Here is a 16,274-nt window from a genome sequence, read left to right as displayed (position 1 = left end):
TGGTAGGGATTTCCGTTTCTAGGGAGGATGACAGGTATAAAGTCTTTTAGCACGATGCTCATGGAATCCAAAATACTGTACCTGTGGAGGCTCAGAGTCTTGGGAGTCCAGACCTAAGCCTGATTCGCTAAGCAGCAAGGGAAGGCTTCTCGGGTGGCTCAGACGCTTTACAGGCAATGCGGGAGACCCGGGTTCGATCCCTGGGTCGGGAAGATCCCCTGGAGAATGGCGAATCCCCATAGTCTTGCCTGGAAAATTCCACGGACGGAGGAACTCGGGCTATACAGTCTATGGGGTCGCAAAGAGGGGGCCACACGACTGAGCAACTAGTTCAAGGGAAGAAGGCTGCTGGAAAGTTTCTGGAATTATCTCCTGAAACAGGTATGTTCTCAGCCTCCCAGTCAGCGGCCAGACGACTCCCACAACGTCTTGTTGGTTCCCAGCCCCTGGGAAGGGGCGCGGGGGGACCCGGGGGCCCCCTCTCAGGCTTCCGGACGGGCCGCGCGACAACTGCGACGAGAGAACCCTTGAGGGGGACGCCGGGGAGGCGGGGACTCGCCCCTGGTGGGCGAGGCCCGGTGGCCGCCAGCTCGCTGAGGAGGCTTCCGGCGACGGTGACGACGAGAGAGCCCCTGAGGGGGACGCCCGGGAGGCGGGGACTCGCCCCGCGCGGGCGGCCTCAGGTGGGCAAGGCCGAGGGCCGACCGCACCGCCGCGGGGCCGGACGCCCGCGCTCGGCGGCCGCCAGCTCGCTGAGGAGGCTCCCAGTGACGACGCCGGGGAGCCCCTGAGAGGGACGCCCCGGAGGCGGGGACTCCCTCCGCGGGGGCGGCAACAGGTTGGCGAGGCCGACGGCCGCCAGCTAGCTGAGGCGGCTCCCAGCTACGACGACGACGGCGGCGGCGGCGACAGAGCCCCTGAGAGGGACGCCGGGGAGGCGGGGACTTGCCCCGCGCGGGGGCGCTGCCACCTGCCCGGAGGAGGAGCCCCAGCGGAACCTGGGTTTATTTATTTATTTATTTATTATTATTATTATTATTATTTTGCGGCTGCGGCAGCCCCAGGGAGTCGGGAGGACGCGCCCGGATCATGAAAAGCTGCAAAGGCATCGAGAACCCGGCTTTCGTCGCTTCCAGCCCAGAAAACCCGCGCCGCCTCTGTGCGTCGTCGCCTTGCATCGAGATCTCCGTCGTGTCCACCCCGGACGCGGGCTCGCCGCCGCCTCAGGAGCCCCCGGAGCGCCCCGAGTCGCCTCAGCCCTCGGGGGCTCCCGACGCCTCCCGGCTCGGGTCGCTGTCCGAATATGAGGAGGGGCCCTATGGCTTGGGCAGCTTCCAACCCCGGGCTCTCCAGCGCTGCAACACGCCCCGGGGCTTTCTGTTTCACTACTGCCTCCTGGCCCTCACGCAAGGTGAGGACCGGCGCCGGCTCCCGGGGGCTGGGGGCGAGCGGGGGGCGTCGAGGGGCGCCGGGGAGGAGAGTTGGGGGGGGCAGGTGCGCCGCCAGCCCCGGGGGTGAGGGGGTCTGCGCGCCCGAGAGGGGTGGTCCCGGGGCTCAGGACTCGCGAGCGCTCGCACCGACGCCAACCAACCAGGTTCACGCTTCTGCATTTTTAGCTTCTCTTTTTAGCGAAACATTGAAAACTTGCCAGGCAAGCTCTTTCTCTTTTAAGTGTTCTACCTCCAGCCTAGCAATTTCCTGCAGAGAAGGTGGAAATGAGGGGAGCCCTCCTTCGGGAACCGGGTGCTCGGGGTGGGGTGGGGGGCGCCTCTCTACATTACAAAAGCATGCATTTTGCTAAAACAAAACAAAAACAAACAAACACGCTTATTAAAGGGGTTTGTCTTTACATCGCTCTGGAAGAGAGTCGATAAATGTGCAGCTGAAGGTAGGGGGTTCGCCAAGGAGAAACTTGTTGGACATACATAGGATTGGTCAGATCCACGCATTCAGGATTTTGTGAGTGTAATTGGAGCGCACTGGATGCTCTCGTGAGCCCAGGGAATATAAATCTACAGAGGCTTCAGGCGTTATTAACTGGTAAGGCACTTCAAACCCCATATCTGTTTGTTCACGGATCTCTTTTAGATTCTCTTGAGAGTTACTGATAAAAGCCCAGTTTTATACCCTCAGAAGGTTGCAATCTAAGTCTCGATTGGAGGGGTAGGCATTGGGAGAGTGGTTCTTATGAAGGAAAGCATGCAGAGAATGAAAGAAATGGAACTTATGCTAGGGCGACAAATTAAGGACAGGGAGCATTAAAATGGAGCATCTTCAAGGACATGCTATAAATTAGCTGGGATGTAGTAGTTTTTTTTTTTTTGGTCACAGCTTAAAACTTGTAAAGAGGCAGTCAAGTACTGATGGAAAGAAATGTAATCGGAAAAAAATGGGTTTGAAATTGCTTTTTTTAAAGATTAACAGAATAGTGAATCGAAATATATTCTAGCTGTTTCTATTCCTGCCCCACTGCCTTAAAGCAACTCCGTGGGGCTTGCACAGGTTAGGTGCTGAGTAAATATTTGTTGATTGCGAAGCAGCTGCAGCTCTTCTCCTAGTGACAGTTTTGTGCTTGAGTTACTTCCCTTTCCACCTTTCTTGTCCCCACCAAAGTTGGCCCTCTCTCAGCATCTTAACCTTAATTGTCCAAAATCAGTGATTACCAAGCATCTTAAAGTCAAATGTAAAGTTCCAAGAAATTCAGTTCAGTTGCTCAGTCGTGTCCGACTCTTTCACAAGTAAAAAATTTATCTTGTGTTTTAAGACACATTCTGAAACTGCAGTATTCCAGAATATATCATTTTATGTTTAATATAAAATATTATTTAAAATTATTATCAAATGTAATTGAAATTCTTAAAGAAATGTGTCAAGTTTAGCCTGGAGTTACCCTACCTAGAAATCTCCACCTTCAGAAGTGTAATCTGAGCTGAAAATGATTCCATAAATTCTTATTTCAGCTTAAGTTTGAATGACTGAAAACATTATCATGTTTCTCAACCTTGATTCTTGGGAAGACCGTTTCCAAGTACAGTGTTATAATAGGTGATTAATTTGTGAAAAAAGACCCAAAACTTGTCAAATGAGTTTACTTAACCCAGCCACTTATCAAAAATAAACAGTATTTCCCTTAGCATTTAATTTCCTAATGTACCTCCTAGCTTCTTGCATTTACAGTGGACATAGTATGCAGCCTTTCATGAAATTTCTTTTTTTAAAAAAGCAAATTTCTTGGAGTTTATGTAGTGTAGAATTTACTTTGGGATCCTAGGCTTAAAATGCTGTCTTTGCATAACAGTCTACAAATTTACTTTCTCAGAAATTTTTTTTACTGTAAAAACAATGAATTCTAATGACTGATTTTTAATCAGTATAGCAAGGGTGTTGGGAAGTTGATTTTAGATGGGAACTTTTCAGATTCTCAGACAACCTTGGTGGTGGTGGTTTAGTCACCAAGTCGTGTCGTCTCTTGCGACCCCATGGACCATAGCCTGCAGGCTCCTCTATCCATGGGATTTTTCAGGCAAGAATACTGGAGTGGATTGTCATTTTCTTCTCCAGGGGATCTTCCTGACCCAGGAATCGAACCCTGGTCTCCTGCCATGCAGGCAGATTCTTTACCGACTAAGCTATACCTCCTTATAAGTCTGTCATTCCTAGCTATTTAGAAATTTTATCTTAAAACTTCAAGAGCTATAAATTGGTGTATAGATTTATTAAACTGATATGAAAGTAAAAATCATGTTAGAATTTTAAAATTTGGGTAAAGTTTCTTGCAATATATTCCCAGTTACAGTCTTGATAAAGCAAAATATGAAGAGATTATAGAGATAATGTCTTGGATATACTCTTTTCTATTAATTAATGATTGAAAACAATTCATGGTAGCCTCTTAAGTAAAAAGAATAATCAGTTTGAAACTTTGTAATTTGATCAGATGGTTTTTATTTTTACTTTATAGTAATATCTCGGAGAAGGCAATGACACCCCACTCCAGTACTCTTGCCTGGAAAATCCCATGGACGGAGGAGCCTGATGGGCTGCAGTCTATGGGGTTGTTAAGAGTAGGACACGACTGAGCAACTTCACTTTCACTTTTCACTTTCATGCATTGGAGAAGGAAATGGCAACCTACTCCAGTGTTCTTGCCTGGAGAATCCCAAGGGTGGGGGAGCCTGGTGGGCTGCCGTCTATGGGGTCGCACAGAGTCGGACACGACTGAAGTGAATTAGCAGCAGCAGCATAGTAATATCTAAACTTCTGTATAATCAGTATCCTAATCGGACATTTTTGTTGTTAGTCAGATTTAAATTTTCAGCTTTTTCTTGTTTATTTTATATTCTTCCATCACAGTTATAATGAGCAGATGAAGTGTAAGTTGTTTGTTTTTTATTTTCTGTCACATTGCCTATGATTTAGAATGCTAGTAATTGAAATAGACTTTTAGTTTGTTTTTGCCCCAGGAACTTTTAAATGATGACTTTAATGACTCTAAGAAGAAAATAGAGGTTTGAGAACTCAATTGCACCTTTCATAAGACTAAGTCAAGGATTGAGTAATTTGAACAGTTTTAGTATTTGACCTCTCAATCACCTGTATGTTTTGTATTCTTCCAAGTGAGGCCCATGGGAATATACTATACCTGGAAACTCTCTAATGAATCAGCTTCATGAGACTTTACCAGTCTCTTTTGTCATTTAAAGAAACATGGTTAGCTGTGATTCGGTATGTGATAAACATCAACTTTATTTAACAACTGAAAATTCACAAATGTATAATTTAAAAGAGAACTGATTTGTAAAGGAAATATGTTTGGCTTGCTTAGTTTTGAAACTTTGAGATTTTTAAAATTGGACATTTAAAAATATCAAAAGAAATGAACAAACTTTAGTATGTCATTTTAGTGATCATACTCTATATGGTAAGGTTGTAATAATGCACATAAATTTCCTCTTTTCTCTTTTAGGTATTGTGGTGAATGGCCTAGTAAATATTAGTATTTCCACTATCGAGAAGCGCTATGAATTGCAGAGTTCCCTGACGGGCTTGATATCATCAAGCTATGACATTGCCTTCTGTTTGCTGTCTTTATTTGTATCATTCTTTGGTGAAAGAGGACACAAACCAAGATGGCTTGCGTTTTCATCCTTTATGATAGGGCTGGGAGCGCTTGTGTTTTCACTGCCCAAATTTTTTAGTGGAAAATACCAATTTGGGTCCCTTTTCAAAGGTAAGTTTCTGTTCCCTTTCTGCTTGTTTTAAGAAGTTGTGTTGGCTCTGTATTGCAACTCACTTGTATGGGTATGTAGGTAAGGGCTTAACTGTTTTCCACTGTTTGCTGGTTTGTTATGATGTGATTTGTGTGGAGTAGGAGATTATAGAGACAGATCGTGCATTGTTCATTGCTTCAGTGGATCTCCAAGTTTTTAATCTTAATACTCATTCCCCATATTATACACAGTCTTTCTTAAAAACATGACCTGTTTTGCTTTGCCGGTGGTGTGGCTTCACTGGGGCTTTAAGATCTAATTTTTCCCCTTGGTAGTTCTGTTCGCTGTGCTTACAGCGCTGCACCCTGGACCTGTTGACTCCTGATTTGAGAATGAGAGGTGAAACTTATAGGAGTAGGGCTTTTCCTGGTACTGAAACTAGCTTCACTTTGGACTCTGATTTAGAGACACAAAACTTCATGAGTTACCTAAAGTGTTCCTCCGCTCAGTACGTTATTTAAAGACTCAGAAAGGAAGTTTGATTGTAGTCCTTCTCCTTTTCTCCCCCAAAGTATCTTTTTTAATGGAAAATCAATTATGGTAGGGCCCAAGAAATGTGCAAATGAAAGTAAGACTTTTTAAACACTTTTTGTCCTTCCTGAGACTTTTAATATTGAAATAAAATCAGAGAGCTATAAAATCAGAAGCTTTCAGAAGTTAGGTAAATGAAAAAAAGGCTTATAGTAGGAAGAAAGGGGAACTGTCGCCTGCTGCATGAGAGCCATTATTTTTAAAAAGTTAAGATTTTTATATTTGTATTAGTATTGAAGATTCATATTAAAGTGTTAACATTTCCCAAGATCTATTTCCCAGTTGTAGACTGACAACAAATAGGACCGTATTTTCAATAACAAAGTATATATATCATGCAGCGTGGTTTTAGGGGTGTACTTACTAAGTAAGCAGACTTCATTTTAGAAACAAAAATAGCATATGCAAGTATATAGATCAAGAGAAGATGTTTTAAAAAGGTAGTTCAGCTTGAAATGAATGAGATAAGGTAAATGTGTTACCTATAGAAAGAACAGTTACTGGATTCTAGTATATTATCAAAGATTCCATGAAATTTTATTAGGTCAACTGCACATACGTTCTCTGGGAGTAGTTTTAGGAATAGGACATGGAGGATTTAGTACAGTATCTTTGATATCTTCATGGTAAAGGAAAAGCTTAATTTTGTGTCACAAGAAATACAGAACTGATTCTGTGATAGCAAAAACATCATTGTATCGATAGCCTTTAAGTGGTGATCTTTGTCCTGAATTTAATCCTTCATTTTTCCAGTTGTTCAGATGCCCTACTTGTTCTTAAAGTGTACAGACTTTGTTTAAAAAAAAAAAAACAACTTTAACTCTTTGAACTAAAACATAAACACCTGCTCGAGTGCAAAAGCCTGATCTGTCCTCAGCCATCTTCTTAGCTTCCTGTCTTTCTTACACCCGTTGTGTTGCAGCCAGTTTGAATAATTTCTATTTCCCAAAGGGAAATTGCCACAGATTAAGGATTGTGTGGCCAGAGATGAAGGTTCTTGAAACCAGGTTGTAAACTTTTAGTACGTTATTGTACATCATGCAAGTTTTCACCACGTTCATGTTGATGTTTTTCATGATTTTAGTTGAAGTAGATTAGGTAGAGGAATTGGATGAGCTGTAAAATTTTTACTCTAAATTGACTCATAATTTAAATAATAATTTCTCTATGGCAAATAAAAGTAAAAATTCAGTTTGCCCTTATTCTGCCATTGGTATGATGAATATTTATTGATATGAACTCTACCTGATGCCGAAATAATAGCAGTGAAACAGTTTCATGCCCTCTGGATTGTATATACCAGTGGGAGGAAATACAAAGTAAAGCAACAAACATGATAACTAAAGATTGAGGTGAGTGTATAAGGGAAGAAATAGTATTAAGTAATAGTGCACACAAGGAAAAATACACGGGCAAGGGAAGGCTATTGTGATAAAAACTGGATAATGAGGAGCCAGTCCTGAAAGATGATTTCTAGGCAGGAGAAAAAATGGTCACAGGCTTTGGAGCAGGAAACAGCTTGGTAGATGTTAGGAAGTGTCAATTTTGGCCAGCATTATGGCAACCCACTCCAGTATTCTTGCCTGGAGAATCCCATGGACGGAGGAGCCTGGTAGGCTACAGTCCACGGGGTCGCAAAGAGTCGGACACGACTGAGCGACTTCCCTTCACTTTACTTCTCTTCATCAAAGGTAGGGAGAATGTGGCATGAGATGAACTTGAGAGGCAGGCAGACCCCAGTGTGAGTCATTTGGATTTGTCTTTAAATGCAATGGGGATTCATGAGAGAGTTTTACACAGGGGAGTACATGATCGTATTTATGTTTTTAAATGATCATTTGGCTTCTGTTGTTCTGAGGGACAAGAGTATTTGCGAGGAAGTCACCCAGGAGATTTTCACTATAGTTCAGGTGAGCAATAAAGGTGGCTGGGGTGGGGTTGCTAACAGTAGAGATTTAGAGGAGAGACTGATTTTCAATGTATTTTGGAGGAAAAAGAGATGGGTCTTTATAGTGGATTGATTGTGAAGAAGGAATGGATAATGACTCCTTCATATTTGGTTTGGCCAATTGGGGCCATTTACTCTCGTGTGGAAGATTGGGTAGAACAGAATTGGGAGTGGAAATCAAGAATTCAGGTTTGGGCTGAAGTATGAACTGCACACTATATATCTAGTGTTGCAATACATATCTCTGGACATGAATGTTTATGTAAATATGCAAGTCACTCTTTAGTCTTCATTCCTATAAATGAAAACACTGGTTAGAAGGGCTTCCTTATTCTGATTTTTGATAGGTAATGTCACACTGACTTTTAGGGAAGACTGTACCAGTTACTCTTCCACAGTCAATATATGAAAAATGCCTGGTTGTTATTTTGAAATTTTTACATTCTTTTTTTCCTGAAACTTTTCCTTAATAGAAATGTCACTGGGGTGTGTTTGTGTGTAAGTGGAGGTGTTTACAATGTAACAGATACAAAACTCAGGGTTGAAATTACATTATATATGTAAAGGAACCTGGACACTTGCAAGTGGAATGTTAGAAGTTGTGAATCCCTTCTTTTACCATGTAGAACCTTAGGACAGGGCTTCCCATGTGTCTCAGGTGGTAAAGAATCTACCTGCAGTGCGGAAGATCCGGATTCTATCCCTGGGTTGGGAAGATCCTCTGGAGAAGGAAATGGCAACCCACTCCAGTATTCTTGCCTGAAGAATTCCATGGACAGAGGAGCCTTGTGGGCTACAGTCCACGGGGTAGCAAAAAGTCAGATACGACTGAGTGACTAACACGCACACACATACACATGCACACACCCCCTAGGAAAAGAGGTGAAGTGACTTTATAGTGATTTCATAGGTGGTCAGTAACAGCTAAAATTAAGACTAGTTTTTATGCTTTGTTTAGGGTTTTAAAATTTTTTATTTATTACTGGTAGTTGGTTGATTAAGTATATCAAATAATTTCTATATTTTTATGAAATGAAACCCTTTCTTCCCTAAATTCACATAGCCAGTTTTATTTTAATTTCTATTGAAGTATAGTTGATTTGCAATGTTGTGTTAGTTTCTGCTGTATAGCAAAGTGGATCACGTATGTGTGTGAGTTTGCAGTGTGTCTGACTCTTCGAGACCCCATGGACTATAGTCAGCCAGGCTCCTCTGTCCATGGAATTCTCCCGGCAAGAATACTGGAGTGGGTTGCCATTCCCTTCTCCAGGGGTCATTCTGACCCAGCGATTGAACCCAGGTCTCCTGTGTTGCCTGCAGATTCTTCACTGTCTGAGCCTCCAGGGAATCCCACATTTACATATATCCACTCTTTTTTAGGTTCTTTTACCACATAGCTCATTACGGAACATTGAGTAGAGTTCCCTGTGCTATGCAGTAGGTCCTTATTAGTCCCCTATTTTATATATAGTCGTGTGCATATGGCAGTTCCAGTCTCCAGGCTTTTCCCTTCCTTTGTGAAAGTCGCTCCGTTGTGTCTGACTCTTTGCAACTCCATGAACTCTACAGTCCATGGGATTCTCCAGGCCAGAATACTGGAGTGGGTAGCCTCTCCCTTCTCCAGGGGATCTTCCCACCCAGGGATGGAACCCAGGTCTCCCGCACTGCAGGCGGGCTCTTTACCAGCTGATTTGTCAGAGAGGCCCCTTGGTAACCATACGTTTGTTTTCTACATCTGTGACTATTTCTGATTTGTAAATAAGCTCATCTGTACCATTTTTTGAGTCCACAAGTAAGTAATATCAAATGATATTTCTTTCTCTGACTTACTTCACTCAGTGTGAGAATATCTAGGTCCATCCATGTTGCTGCAGATGGCGTTATTTTGCTCTTTTTTGTGGCTGAGTAATATTCCATTGTATACATGTACCACATCTTCTTCATCCATTCCTCTGTCAATGGACATTTAGGTTGCTTTCATGTCCTCACTATTGTAAACAGTGTTGCTATGAACATTGGAGTATATGTATATTTTTGAATTATAGTTTTCTCCATACATATGTCCAGGAGTAGGATTGCTGGATTATATGGTATCTCTGTTTTTAGTTTCTTAAGGAACCTCCATGTTCTCCATAGTGGCTTTACCAATTTACATTGCCATGAACAGTGTAGGAGGGTTCTCTTTTCTCCACACCCTCTCCAGTATTTATTGTTTGTAAATTTTTTGTTGATGCCTATTCTGAACTGTGTGAGGTAATACCCCATTGTAGATTTAATTTGCATCTCTATACTAATTAGTGATGTTGACCATCCTTTTGTGTGCTTTTGGGTCATCTGTAACAGATAGCCAGTTTTAATGGTCTGTATAACTTGTCTGCGCAAGTGAATTAATCTACTTTTGTAAATACAGGATCATGTAACCACAAATCTGAGTTATTTATCCAACTCTAAGGAGAATGTTGAAAAAAACTGGAGATTTAAGTGAGAAAAGGAAAACAAATGAGTTTGAAAGCTTTTGGAAATAAATTAGAAGAAAATGTATAATATTCTTAGGTAATTTTATATAAATAACCTAAAGAGCATAACATTAAGAAATCATATTATTTGAATCATACATGCCATTTTAAGTTAATTTGAAACCGATATTGAGAAAATTAATATATTCCTTTGTATGCTTTTTTTGTTGCTGTTGTTTTGAACTTGAGGGAAACCAAACATCAGTTTGGATGAAATACTCTCTGTTAAGAGGAGATTAAAGTAATGTAGTATAATTGGTAAGTAGAAGAACACAAAATATGAAATATGATAAGCATGTATAATTTCCACAGGTGTGAGAATACAAAAGGAGGTTAAGAATTAGCAAAAAGGAAGAAAGGTGTGTTTGGAAACAGCTTGAATTTCCTATTTTATAAAAAATAAATATAAGTAGGTTTGGGAAATTATTTTCTTAAAGGAAATTTTAGTGGAGACATAAGGGTTAGAGGCAACGATCTAACTTTGAATGGAGAAAATAACATTTATCAAAGAGAAGTTTTGCTTGCTGTCATTGGACAAACACAAGAAAAAAGGAAGAATTAATTTCAAAAATGGAAGGACAAACACAAAAAAAGGAAAAATTAATTTCAGAGAAATAAATGCTTCTAAGGGTTAATTTTTTTATATGTTAACCTTAGAATAGAAAAATGTCATAAACCATTTTCAAGTAAATCATATTTGCCACTCACTTTTGCTGTATTTTAACAGACCAATAACAGAACATATTTTAATATAGCTTTTAAATATTGTTAAAATGCAATAAATAATCAAATCTTTGCCACATAACATTTTGTTTTCATCCAAGCACTTTTTAATTTCCTTTGGATGAGTGTTAATTTGATGTTGGTAAATAAAATGATCTCTTCTTCTCTTTGAGACTTTGTGACAGAAGTCATTAGTAAATACTTAGGAATTATAGAGAACTAATTACTAAATCCAGTAAAGCTGTTTTTTCTCTGTTGACCAATAGTTGGATAAATTTTCTTAAGTTGTATTATTTTCTTGTTTCTCTTTCGTATCCTTTTCTTTCAAAATATGTGTATATATATATATATATATATATATATATAGATATATATATAGGGCTCAACACTTCCCATTTGCTTAATCACTAAATTTCTAATGTTTTAGAAATGGTATTTCAGGGAGCATTTTGCATCAAAGGACTTTAGTTACGCAGGCTAACTAAAAACATTGAACTAGGAAAATGATTAAAGCAGGACTCAAAATTGGACTTAATTTTTAATTACTGTTTTGTCTTTGTTTTGTGTTCTTAAAGGTTTTTTATTTTTTTTTTATTTTTTTAATATGGAACGCTTGCCTAGAGTGGAGAAGACAGAGGTCCAAGAGTTTTTCAGTGCAATACAGGATGCTTTAATTTTGCTTGGCCTCTGAGTGTTCCTTCTTTATATTGCTTCTTTTGTATGAAAAATCACTTTTATTTTTCTTAGATTTAAATTTTACTATAATGAAATAAAGAGGAGAGGTGGTTTCTTAGGTTAAAATATGTAGTAGTGTAATAAAGTGGATTATTTAAAATGATCTTTAAATTTAATATACAACAGTAAAAGAGCTAGAGCTAACTTTTAGGGATATTCAGTGCTGTAGAAGAAACTATCACTGTTTTTAATATCATTGTTTTTACTGTTTCCCAGACTTCCTAGATAATATGAATTATCCTAGATGATTGGTACCCTTATTTAATGCCCTATGGAGATCCTAATTTTAATTCAAGAAGTGGAACTTGGGAATGTATGTTTTTTAAAATTACCCAGGTTATTTTAGAAGTCCATTTGGGAAATATGTGTCCAGTTTAGAATTCCTTATTTTGTAGCGTCAACTGTGGACATAGAAATAAATGTTTCTTTTCATTTCAGGATTATTGCTTTATATTTTCCTTTAAAACAGGAGTTTCACAAGCATCATGAAATACTACCTACCTTAATATAGCCAGTTTTGTTGAAATTCACATGACCTAACTTCTGAAATAGAGGAAACTCACAGAGAAAAATAAGTAAGGAGGCATGTGTCAATGAGATGTTAGCACAAACTCAATTCTGCCCAGTTATAGTTTGCAGACAGATGCACATTTTAAAATTCATGGTCTTGAACAAGAGAAAGTAATGTTGCTACATTTACCAAAATATGATCTGCCAAGCCAAGTTTCTGATAGTATTAGGGATATGTTAAACATGGGTTCCCCTAGTTCAGTGAGTTTGGGAAAAGATGAACGCTAAAGACGTGCCTTATTGTATCACTGTAAAAGTGAATGCATTGTGTGACTCTTTGGCTGGGGGATATGGAATGTATAGTTCTGAACTTACTAACCAAAGACCTCCATAGATACGCTTGTCCCTTTTACCCTGCTTCCACTCTTCACTTTACATTTTCTCCTCCAGATTAGTGGGAAGGTCTGCTTCCCACTAATGTCTAAGTATGTGATTTTAAATCCCTTGTTGAATTTAGAAACTTCATTATGGCCAGCACCTATAACAGCATATGATGGATAGTAGGTACCTGAGAAATGTTTGTTGGGTTATCAGACATATGAATGAATGACTGGACGCCTTCAGTAGAGGCATGTTAGGAGTCTGATGACTTGTCCTTGCACAGAAGGCAGTAAGTAGGTAATGGCAGATAAAGGCAGTCTGGGATTCTCTGTTCACATTTTCTATTAGCTTGGCCTTATGGAACCCAAAATTACTCCATAAAGAATAATTTCCCCTTCCTTTTGCCACTGACTTGGAAAGAATTGTAAGTTATCAGAGTCAAAGATTATTTGCCATAAATGACCTCTATGGGTAAGATGTAGGATCTGAAAAATTTGCAACATGAAAAAGGAAGCTAAAATGAGAAGCATATTCAGAAATAGAAGCAAAATGCATTGGTATTCTATTTTTGGCTTTCATCTTAATTGCTTGCTAAAATATTGATTTCACTATCTACTGTACTTCTAAAGTGATACTAAAATGTCAGATGTTTTTGGCTAGACTTTAGTAGTGATTACCCTTATTTATCTTCATGTGTGAAATAAAAGGAAATGCTCTGAAAAGGCATTCAAGCGGACCATAGCCATAGCTGTGTCTAACCAGATGTAATATATGGGAGGCAATGATTAAGCAATGCTTTTTGTAGCTTCCTCAGAATGGTTGGTAAAAATTGTGGTAAGAAAAAAATGAGGAAATTCAATTTTCTTGGTCACTAGTTCTTAAAAATGCACAAATTAGCCAGTGTGTTTTACTGTATTTTTTCTTTTATTTTAGTGGTATCAGCACATTACATTGAGTGAAAGTATCAGTAGTATAACAGGGATATCAAGGCCAGACAAAACAGTTTAAATTTTTGCTCAAGCACTGTATGATGGAGCTGTGTGATCCTGCACAGGTTTTTTTCAACTATCAAATCATGATGGTAGTAGTAACTGCTCCTTCATAGGAAACTACACGCAGTGCTAAGGCAGTGCCTGGTGTGGGTAAGTTCTCATCAAATAATAGTAATGAATAAAAATTATGTTCATGCTAATTAATGGCTATTTTAATGTAAAAAATTGCCTTTCTTGGTTTGTTTAGTTATTGTCAATGGTGGCTACAATATGGACAACTAAAAATCTTTCAGTCTGACACATGTTTTTGTAAGTGCCATTTGATATCAGCATATCCCCAAAGTCTGGCTAAACTTGATTTGCTAAATTAATTGGGGCTACTCAATATAACATACTAAAATATTGCCTTTTAAATAGTCAAGTTGTCTTTTTCTAAATAGTTTTAATTTTTTCCTAATTTTGAATATGATATGCCCCTTTGGCAGCCAATTAGAAGATAGAAAATTTGTAAAAAATGATATAAAAGGGGAAAAACTAGAATATACAGAATAAAAGGAAGTAACTCTGCATGATAACACATCCTAGATAGCACACTATCAGTAGTTCAGCCTTTTAATGTATATACATATTCATATGTGTATTCACAAGTAGTTATGCACGATTGTACTTTTACATTACATAGTCATTAATACTGTAGTCATTGGATCCATCCATAGTCATTGGATGGTTGGATGGCATCACTGACTCAATGGACATGAGTTTGAGCAAGCTCCAGGAGTTGGTGATGGACAAAGAAGCCTGGCGTGCTGCAGTCCACGGGGTGGCAAAGAGCTGCACACGACTGTGCGACTGAACTGAACTCAGTCATTAATACACACATTCTCCTACCCTCTTACTAACCTTTATACGTATTCATATATCTTTATATCACATTTTCACATATATATACCAATGCACATTTTAAGGAAACAATATTTTGAACTCATGGGTATCTATTTTTTAACTTAGAATATATGTGGGATGTTGTAAATATTAAAAAAGACAAAACTGAAGAATATGCTTTTATATTATTTCATTTTATAGATAATCTAGTTAATCGACCTGCCTTTGCTGTGATTTTTATTAATGCATTTTATTTTTCTGGTTAGAAAAGTTCTGTTGGCCATGGCAGACAATTTGAGTAATACTAAACAGTAGAAAGAGGGGAAAAATTTTCATTATTATTCTTTCCTCAAGAGAGCAACTTTGGGATTGTCTTAATATTTTTATTGTGTATGTCTCTTATAGACTTAGTATAATATTTTTCATTGTTTACAACACATGAACATTCTTATTCTTGTACCATATTCAATTATATATATTAACCATTCTTACAGAGCTAAATATTTACATTTTAAAAGTTTTCCAAAAAAAAAGAAAAAGTTTTCCATAATAAATCACCTCATGATAACATTTTTATGTTGAAAAATTGCACTATACTTTGGTAGTTATACAGTTCTTAACATTTTGAAATTGACTTTTTTCATTCAGAATAATTCTGTAAAGACTCATCAGAGTTGAGTTTATTAATTACTCTTTCCTTTTTATTGCTAATTAGTAAGTTTTTCATGGTATGGATTTACAAAGTTTTGTTCAACCATTCACCTGCTAAAGGACATTTGAGTTGATCTTAGTTTTTTGGCTATCCCAAGTTAAGTTATAAGCATTTGTATATGGATTTTTGTGTGAACATACTTTTCAGTTCTCTGGGATGGATGCCTAGGAGTAAATCTGATGGGTCGTGTGACAGTTCTCTGCTTAGTTTATTACTGTTTTCCAGACTGACAGTACCATTAGGAATGTATGAATGATCCAGTTTATCTACGTCCTTGCCAACATTTGTTGCTGTCATTACTTTAAAAGTCTTTTCTAGTATTTATTTTTATTTATTTTATTTATTTGGCTGTGCTGGGTCTTAGTTGCCACACACGAGATATTCGATCTTTGTTGTGACATGTGGTAATTTTTAGTTGCAGCATGTGAGCTCTTTAATTGGGGCATGTGGGATCTAGTTCCCCAAAAAAAGATGGAAACCAGGCCCCCTGAATTGGGAGCATGGAGTCTTAGCCACTGGACCACTAGGGAATTCCCCCTCAGTATTTTTTATTTTACCCATTTTGCTAGGTTGTAGTGAAATCTTGTTATGCTTGTAATCTGCATTTCCCTAATGGCTAATGATGTTGAGCATCTTTGCTTGTGCTCTTTTGCCATCTGTTTGTCCTTCATGTAATATTTTTTCTTATTTTTTGCCCATGCTCTAACTAGATTGTTTATTTTTTACTGTAGAATTTTGAAAGTTACTTATGCATTCCAAGTACTAGATCTTTGTCACATAGGTGGTTTGCAGATGTTCTCATTTTGTCTGTAGCTTATTCATTTCAACCTCGTTAACAGAGTTTTTCACAGAGAAAAAGATTTTAATTTGAGTGAAATTCAATTTATATTTTTTCCTTTTGTTGTCAAGTCTAAGAACTCTTTTCCTAGTCCTTAATCTCAAAGGTTTTCTATTTCTTTTCTTCAAAAAGTTTATCAGTTTAGTTCAGTTCAGTTGCTCAGTTGTGTCCGACTCTGCGACCCCATGGACTGCAGCACGCCAGGCCTCCCTGTCCATCATAAACTCCTGGAGTTT

General features: G+C 38.7%; 1 protein-coding gene across 2 annotated transcripts in view; it reads left to right on the top strand.

The window, feature by feature from the left end:
- Positions 1 to 659: 659 nt before the first annotated feature.
- SLCO4C1 (solute carrier organic anion transporter family member 4C1) overlaps positions 660 to 16,274 on the top strand; it is a 76,840-nt gene continuing 61,225 nt past the window's right edge. The window contains exons 1-2 of one of the 2 annotated variants that reach the window (XM_043913696.1): positions 660 to 1,411; positions 4,967 to 5,230. In XM_043913696.1, coding sequence (XP_043769631.1) covers positions 1,090 to 1,411; positions 4,967 to 5,230 — 586 coding nt within the window. In that variant the 5' untranslated portion in view covers positions 660 to 1,089. The remainder of the gene's footprint in view (positions 1,412 to 4,966; positions 5,231 to 16,274) is intronic. The other variant, XM_043913697.1, reaches the window with a different exon arrangement.

This window comes from Cervus elaphus, chromosome 9 (assembly GCF_910594005.1).
Source record: "Cervus elaphus chromosome 9, mCerEla1.1, whole genome shotgun sequence".
Lineage (NCBI taxonomy): Eukaryota > Metazoa > Chordata > Mammalia > Artiodactyla > Cervidae > Cervus > Cervus elaphus.
The sequence above is the reverse complement of the archived record's forward strand: the minus strand, read 5'-3'. Positions and strand labels throughout refer to the sequence as shown.